Source organism: Arvicanthis niloticus, chromosome 30, assembly GCF_011762505.2.
Source record: "Arvicanthis niloticus isolate mArvNil1 chromosome 30, mArvNil1.pat.X, whole genome shotgun sequence".
In the NCBI taxonomy this organism is placed as follows: Eukaryota; Metazoa; Chordata; class Mammalia; order Rodentia; family Muridae; genus Arvicanthis; species Arvicanthis niloticus.
In genome coordinates, this window is record NC_133438.1 from 6,611,676 (window position 1) to 6,620,035 (window position 8,360).

The following is an 8,360-nucleotide window of genomic DNA, read 5'->3' on the forward strand; positions in this document are numbered from 1 at the left end:
ATTGCATGGGTAGTGAAAGAAAAGAACAAGTCTTGAATTTAAAAGGTGTTTGGGAGAGGTGACACTTTGTCAGGCATGTAAACATCCTATAATAATCTCAGAACCAGCTCTATGTGAGCCATACAGACAGATGCTTGCTGTTTCTCTCTGGTGCTGTGAATCCACACTGCAACATCAGTTTGCATATTCTGCAATGCACCTTTATAGTTGAAGATATAATGAGGATGATAAAGGCACCATGCTATTGTAGATATGGACAGGATGAAGGGGAAAACCCATGCAGAGGCTCTTTCTCTTCAGTCACACTCACCTGGGAATGGTTTCTCAGGAAAAGATGAGGTTTATTTGAAGCCGTTTACTGATCTTGGAAATATGAAGAGAACTAGAGCTAAGTAAGACCTTGTTAATCATTTTTGGTGTCATCAGTAGACCTTATATAGCACTCTTGAGGAGGACACTTCCTTTTATTTTTGCTTTCAATGCTGTGTCCACAACCTAGGACTTTTTTTTAGTTAAGTATGCATTCTATCAGTGAGCCAATTGCATAAGACTTCCTCTTCTTGGTGTGGGAGTTCATAACATAAAGTACAGTATCTGCAGAGGTCAGCTTCTGTGTTTCTTTGTCCTGATGGTCACTGAAGTCTCATTTATTTGCACATTTGGGACCCCTGGAAGGAGACATGATGATTACTGCATTCACAGTGCTGTTCTACCCTGGTGAGATCTGGAGGGCGGGGGAACACCTAGGAGAGGTCTAGGAGAGACCTCAGGCCTTAACCAAGCTTTAGATCATCAATGGATCCCCATGGTATTGGGTGGCTTTGTAGAAGAGACGATCTACTCAAGCTTCATGAAGAAAATCTCACGAGAAATCTCTTTTAGGACTGAGTCTGGACCTCAGGAACACAGTTGTGGCAGGTGAGTCAGTTCCCCTGTCTTACCAGATTCTGTTTCCACACTGAGATCAGAAGACCATTGGTGAGCACTGGATTTGGACCACAGCATATGTGGGTTGATGCTGGGGATACTTTAAGGGTCCTGGGGCTTTGTGGTGGAATATAAGAGAGGAATACCCTGGGACATATTTTTTTTTGTTTCCTTGTAGGCACACTTCCCATACCCACCCTTTGGGCTGAGCCAGGCTCTGTGGTCACCAAGGGACAGTCAGTTACTATCTGGTGCAATGGTACTCAAGATGCCCAGGAGTACAAGCTGTGTAAAAAGGAAAATTCAAAAGCCTGTAAGACACAGACCTTACTTGAACCTGGGAACAAGGCGAACTTCTCTATTTCATTCATGACAGAGTACTATGCAGGATTCTATTACTGCTACTATTACAACTCTGCTGGCTGGTCAGGATACAGTAACATCCTAGAGATGGTGGTGACAGGTAAGAGAACTTTAGGGTCCCAAACCCAAACTATGCCCTGAGTAAGGGATTCTGATCTCAGGGCATTTTCCTCTCACAGTCCAGTCTTTAGTCAATGTAGAATATGTTTTTCACTCAACATGATTGCCCCCTCCTTTAGGATTCTACAGCAAACCCAGCATCTCAGCCATTCCAAGCTCCCTGGTCACCTCAGGAGAAAATGTGACCCTCCAATGTAGTTCACACCAGGGCTATGGAAGGTATGCCCTGACTAAGGAAGGAGAAGAAAATGTGTCCGGGATTCAGGACTCACAGAAACAACCCAATGGGCATTTTATGGCTCTGTTTCCTGTGGGCCCAGTGACTTCCAAACACAGATGGGCCTTCAGATGTTATGGCTACTACAAGAGAACCTCCCAGGTGTGGTCAGTTCCCAGTGATACCCTACAGCTCCTTTTTTCAGGTGAGACAATCATATCTGTGACATTTATTTGAAACTTATAAACTTGCTGTCATGAACCCTGTTGCCAAGGGAGTACAATAAAGTTGAAATGTACTTAAGGCAAGATCTGCAAGGAAGGATGGAGAGGAAGGTGTTTGGCATGACTCTAGTCTCAATACCTGGCCCACTTTCCTTCTTAGATCATCTAGGAAGCTCTCCATTTTGACCCAGCAAGGCACAGACTCCAACCCTTCAATGTCAGGGTGACACTTCCTGTGATAAATTTGTTCTACCCAGTGAAGGAAAACATTAAATCTTATCCTGCCCTAGCCAGCAACTGTAGACTAAGCTCTCTCAGGCTAATGTCATTTTGGTACCTGCAAACAACTCCCCCATTGGTCAGTACACAAGGTGTGAATATACCATAGCCTCCATGTGGCCATTTACCTATGACCTGTGGTTATCCTAAACACAGAGGATCCCTGGCCCTGTAAGAGACCCAGATTCTTAAAAGACCAAGCTGTGAAGCCCATGAGTAGAATGAAGGGTGAGGTCTCTGGAAAGATAGGAGACAGAAAGATCGGAGTTTAAGAAGTGAAAGTGAGTGAGAATGATAGGCAGGGGAGACATGCCTGGTATAGAGTCATGTAAAACAGACACACATACTCAGGAGCCATGCACTTGGTTTTAGATGCAAGATCTCACCTGGTGTGGAGCTTGCCAAGTAGTCAAGCAGGTTAGCCAGTGAGTACCAGGGCAGTGTTAGAATTACAGGGGCCAACCACAACACACACACATTTTGGTTTCATATTTAGATATGATCTTTGTTTGAGGGAGCTGTTTTAAAACAGTATCTGATTGTTTTTTATTTTTTATATTTTCATATGTGTATAGAATCAAATATGATCATATCAACTCCCATTCTTTGTCCTCCAAACTCTCCTCAAACATGCCACTCCCACTTAATCTTTTCTAAAACTCATTAATTCAATTCTTCCTGTCTGCATGTGCATAGGTGTGGGTCAGCTTGAGCATAGAAAAATTTATTACTGTCCACACCTTCAAAAGATGATGATTTTTTCTCCTTTATCATCTTCCAATTGCCAATAACTCTTCAATAGTAAGAAAAGGGATGTAAATATCAACTACCTATTTGTGCTAGAATTTTAGCTGGCCTGATTTTGTATAGGCCTTGTTTATTATTTGATACTTTCATGCATTTATAAAATGCAATGTATGTTGATCACATTCTTCTTCCATTACTACCTCCTTCCAACTCTCTTTTCTCCACTATCCCTCTCTTCCAATTTTAGATCTTCTTTTAAAAAGTAATTGAAAAGTAATTATAGGTAGAAAATTAAATCTTAAGCTAGAACAAAGAAGTAGGCTTCAGGCATAAAAATGACTTCAGGCTAGGACAGGGAAGTAGGCTCAGATATTTTGATCATCCTGATAAGCCCTTAGAAATAGTGATCACAGGTGTGATTATGGAACTCTGTTTATTGTAGTGCGTGTTCTTTGACTATCTGGGTTTATTGTCTTGCTTGTTCCTTGACTATTTGCATCTATTGTATTGCTAGTTCCTCAACCTAGAAATGACCTTAATACTTGCATGTAATTTAAACAGTATAAAGGCAAAAATGGAGGCGGAGGGATGGGATAGGGGATTGATGGGGGAGGAATGAGGAAGGAAGATGGCATCTGAAATGTAAATAAATAAAATATCAAATAAAAAATGGAAAAAATTATTTTTAATATCCTTATGTGTATGTATATGGGACCACCCACTAGGGCTTGGTCAACATATCATTGGTTACATCTGCAAAAGAGATTGACTCCCCCACTGCCAGCAGCCATCAATGCCAATAGTTCTTCAGCTAGGGGTGAATCTTTGAGGGCCCCTTCCCAATATATGCTTTTAAAAAATTGACTGGACTAATCTTGTGCAGGTCTTATTCAGGTAACAACAGTTACTGTGAGCTGATGTGTGGAACAGTTGATGTAATACCAGAGTCAGCATTTCACAGCTCATCTCCCTGTCTTCTGGCTGTTATACTCTTTCCACCCCCTCTTCTATAATGTTTCCCAAGACTTGACTGTAAGGAGGTTGATATGGATGTTCCATTCATAGATGAGTACTCATGGTTAAATTTCACACATTGAGCCATTTGGAATCTCTCCTTTAATCACCACCCAGGAGGAAAGATATGTCTCTGACCAATGTTGAGAGTAGCACAAATTTGTGTGTATAAATATATACAGATAGAATTCAGTTTGACAGCTTGACCATTTAGCAAAAGAACAACAGTGACTTTCCCACACCTAGGGCCTATTATCTCCACAGTCCTGGCCTTTTGTCCATATTTACAGTACCATCCATGAAATCCTTTCTGTCCATTAGGCCTTATGTTCAATTACAAAGCTGATTACACCCATAACTGCCATGTCAATGCTGCACCAGTAGGCAACATTACCGAAGAGGTCACTATTACAGGATGCATGGAATAAGAGCTAAATAAGACCATTGATGTCATTTCTCACCCTGAAGCATGCATAACACTTTATGGATCTTTCTAAGCTAGCCAGCAGGGAGAGAGCTTCCAAGTCAGTTTAAGATTGCTTTCTCTATGTCCTGCTACCCAAATGAGTGGCATCTTTAAAAAGAGATGCTTACAATTTAGGTACAGTGGAAAACCAAGAACATTAGCTCTTATATTTGTTTGGGTACTTATTGGGTATCCGTGACCAAAAGCACATAAGGAGATATAGTGTGCCTGGTGATAATATTTTCAGTTAATAACCCATAATTTTTAAAAGCAGCATTGTCCACTCATAAGGATGCTTTTGTTTAAACTACCTTTTAAGTATATTATATACAAACTAATAGATTTTCTTAAAATGCCTTCATATATTCTAAGTTTTACTTAACCTAACCCCCTTTTCCCCAAGTTCCCATCTCTACTTATATCTTTAACCCTGAGTAGTCTCTTTCTCATGCTCATGCAGGAATAACTTCAGTGTCTGAACTGTGTTATCAGCCTATGCTGTATATTATTAATGAATATACTGTATAAAAATAATGAATATAATACTTTGAAATTATTGATAAAAGTTGACTATGCTTAGGAAAATATTAGTGATTTTTCAACTAATTTAATAATTAAAACAAGGATTTTTGTGAACTTATATTTACTAAATAATATTGTCTCATTGATAAAGGCATCTATCTCCTCTACTTTTTTCACTTTGGGACTGTATTAATTTCATTGTCCTGGTTGACCAAATTTCCAGATTCAGACTCACAAGATCACACAGTGGAGAATAGCATCAGGATGGCTGTGGCTGCCTTGGTTCTGGTGGTTCTTGGGATTCTGCTCTTTGAGGCTCAAAATAGCCAGAAGATACCCCAAGATGAAGTGAGGGGGTAAACCAGAGAAGACTGTATCATTTATTGTGGTAGAAACCTTGGAGATGAATGAAATGAATAGAGAAAATCATGGAAGAAAATTTATGGCATAAGTGTATGAACACTGCTGAGGACCCTGAGGACAAGACCACCTTTGGGTACAGGGGAACTGTCTGAGAGATCTGTGGAGAGAACTCTGCACCAACTAAATTGGGACAGTTTTGTGGCTTGAATGAGATGACCTCCATAGCCACAGGCATTTCAGAACTTGTTCCTCATGTGGTGGAGCTGTTTGGAGGGACTTAGGAGGTTTGGCCTTGTTGAAGGAATTGTGTTAGTGGGGGCAGGCTTTGACAGTTTAAAGACTCCTCATTTCTAGCTCACTCTTCTGTATCCATTTCAAATGTGTTTGAAACATTCCAACCTACATAAACCCTCCTTAACCCAAAAGGTAAGCAACTCAAAATATCTCCAGGAAGCCTTTGAAACTGACCAAATTCACTAGGTCCCTTTCTTTCAAAAACAAACAAGAAAAGCTGTTGAGAGTTGCTCCCTTTTTAAAAATTATTTTTATTTATTAATTTATTTTTCCATTAATTAATTAATTTATTCACTTTACATCCTGATTGCTGCTCCCTCTCCTTTTCTCCTCTGAGAGGGTAGGGCAGATCATGAGTATCCCCCCACCCTGGCACATCAAGTCTCTGCAGGACTAGGCTCATCCACTTCCACTGAGTCCTGAAAAGGCAGTCCAGCTAGGGGAGTGGATTCCTCAGAGAGGCAACAGCATTAGGGTCATCCCATTCCAGTTGTTGGGGGACCCACATGAAAACTAGGTTGCATGACTGCTACGTATGTGCCAGGGTCTCAGTCCAGCCATGTATGCTTTTTAGTTCATGAATCAGTCTCTGAGAGTCCTCAAAAGTTCAGGTTAGTTCACTATGTTGGTCTTCCTGTGGAGTTTCTATTCACACTGGGGCCTGCAATCCTTCACCCAACTCTTTCACAAGAGGGCCCAAGCTCCATATAACATTTGGCTGTGGGTTTCTGCATCTGTGTCAGTCAGCTGCTGTGTGGAGCCTTAGAGGAAAGTTATGTTAGGCTTCTGTCTCCAAGCATAACAGAGTATCATTAATAGTGTCAGGGATTGGTGCTTACACATGGGATGGGTCTTAAGTTGGACCAGTTACTGATTGAACATTCCTTCAGTCTCTGCTCCATCTTTGTCCCTGCATTTCTTAGAGATAAGACAAATTGTGGGTTGAAACTTTTGTGTGTGAGTTGGTGTCTCTATCCCTCCACTGGGGGTCTTGCCTGGCTATAGAATGTGCCCTCTTCAAAATTCATATCCCCACTGTTACATGTGTCTGGTAAGGTCACTTGCATTGATTCCTGAAAGGTTCCCACATCCCAGGTCTCTGGCACATCATAGCGATGTACCACCCTCCCTCCCCTGCCAGCTGCATATTTCCATTCATTGTTTGAGGGCCCTCTGTCCCTATGTCCATCTGTCCTTCCACCCTGTGTTTCCCCATACCTGAGTTTAAAATCCCATATTTCCCTCTGACCCCCTCTACTACAAAGTTAACAACCTCCATCTGCCTTGTATGACTATTCCCTCTTGTGAGATTCAAGCATCCTTTCCTGGGTCTTCCATCTTTGTTAACTTCTTTGGGTTTGTATAGTATAGTGTGAGTTTCCTGTACTTTACAGCGAATATCAACTTATAAGAGAGTCACTCTTAAACAAGGCAAGTTTTGAAGAAGAATCTGAGACCAAGCCAGCTTTCTGGAGTTAAAAAAAAACCAACTGTGCTGCCTGGAAGAGGTTTAGATCAGAGTCACTTGAAAAAGACACTCTAGAACCTCTTGAGCTTGTCTAAAGGCTCTGTAGTGTCCTATTTTTGAGTTGTCACTCATACTTGTGTAAACTTTGATCATACAGCTGACTCTAAGTCATTTCTGCTACTGTAAATAACCATAATAAAGCTCATTGTTTTAGAAAATTGGACTTTGGTGGTTATCTGTTCTTTGGTGGCTTGCTGTCTAGAGTGAGTAGGCATGTTTGTTGTGTCTCCCTGAAAGTCTTGCTACACAACAACTCTTTCCTCCTTGTGTTTATGATTCAAGATGTGAATTGTCAGCCTTTTTCTGCTCTTACCACCATGCTTTTGCTCTTTTACCATGGACTCTAATCCTCTGGAAACGTAAATGCAAATAAACAATTTCTTTCATAAATTGCCATGGTCATGCTGTTTTGTCACAACAATAGAAAAGTAAATAACACAGGAGTCAGTATTGAGAGTGAGACATTGCTGTGACAAGCATGGCCAAGTTGCTTTTCAGAGGAACATGGAAGACTTCATGGGTTTGTAACTGAAAAGAAGTTGAGTGTTGTAAGAAGAGATTATTGGCCATCCTAGTGGGAGCCCTGGAAGACAGTGATGAAAGCAATACACAATATAGGGGCCTGAAGATTATTTCAAAGTAAGGACTTTAGCAGCAGCATAGATAAAGAGCATTTCTTTGATATTCTAGAAAATGCCTTCTGTTCTTGTCCTAAGAGCTTGTCTGAGACCAAATTAAAATTTAATGGACAGCATCCCTGTGAGCACACCAAGTACACAAGTCCAGGGAAAATGGCAAGCTAACTGAAGACCTTCACCACTTACTCCTCCCCTCCAAATATAATCCCACAATCCCATCCCTATGTCTGAAACAGAATACCAGCTTCATCCTACCTCATTCACTGCCCATATTTCCTGCAGATGCCACAGATCTTCCCCATCTAACATCCATTCTCCACTTGTTGCTTTATAGCATTCTCTAACTACAGCAGGCACCCCTGGCTTGCCTATAAGCCATGCCTTTGAGGAAACCAGCTAGGCCTGCTGCAGATATTCCCTTTCTTTTTTCCTCATATCCAGACCCCAGCCTCCTCCCCAGCTCTGCAGTAGAACAAATGTGGAAGCCGTCACTGTTTCTGTCTTCATCTCTGGTAAGTAACAGAGCTTCCCCATCCAGCCACCTTCCTCCACTTACTGCTTTATACTGGACTGCAACCCAGTGGACAACCCCTGCTAACCTAAGGGCCTCTGTTGCTAGGTCAACAAGTAATCTGAAGGCATATCCACATCTGTCCTT

General features: G+C 41.4%; 1 protein-coding gene across 1 annotated transcript; it reads left to right on the forward strand.

Annotated features, from left to right (window-relative positions):
• The first annotated feature begins 575 nt into the window (after nucleotides 1–575).
• Nucleotides 576–7,227, forward strand: LOC143440874 (leukocyte immunoglobulin-like receptor subfamily A member 5). The gene is made up of 5 exons (XM_076927770.1): nucleotides 576–717; nucleotides 883–918; nucleotides 1,106–1,390; nucleotides 1,530–1,832; nucleotides 5,103–7,227. The coding sequence occupies exons 1-5, from the start codon at nucleotides 681–683 to the stop codon at nucleotides 5,237–5,239; spliced, it is 798 nt and encodes a 265-aa protein (XP_076783885.1). The 5' UTR covers nucleotides 576–680; the 3' UTR covers nucleotides 5,240–7,227.
• Nucleotides 7,228–8,360: the final 1,133 nt, after the last annotated feature.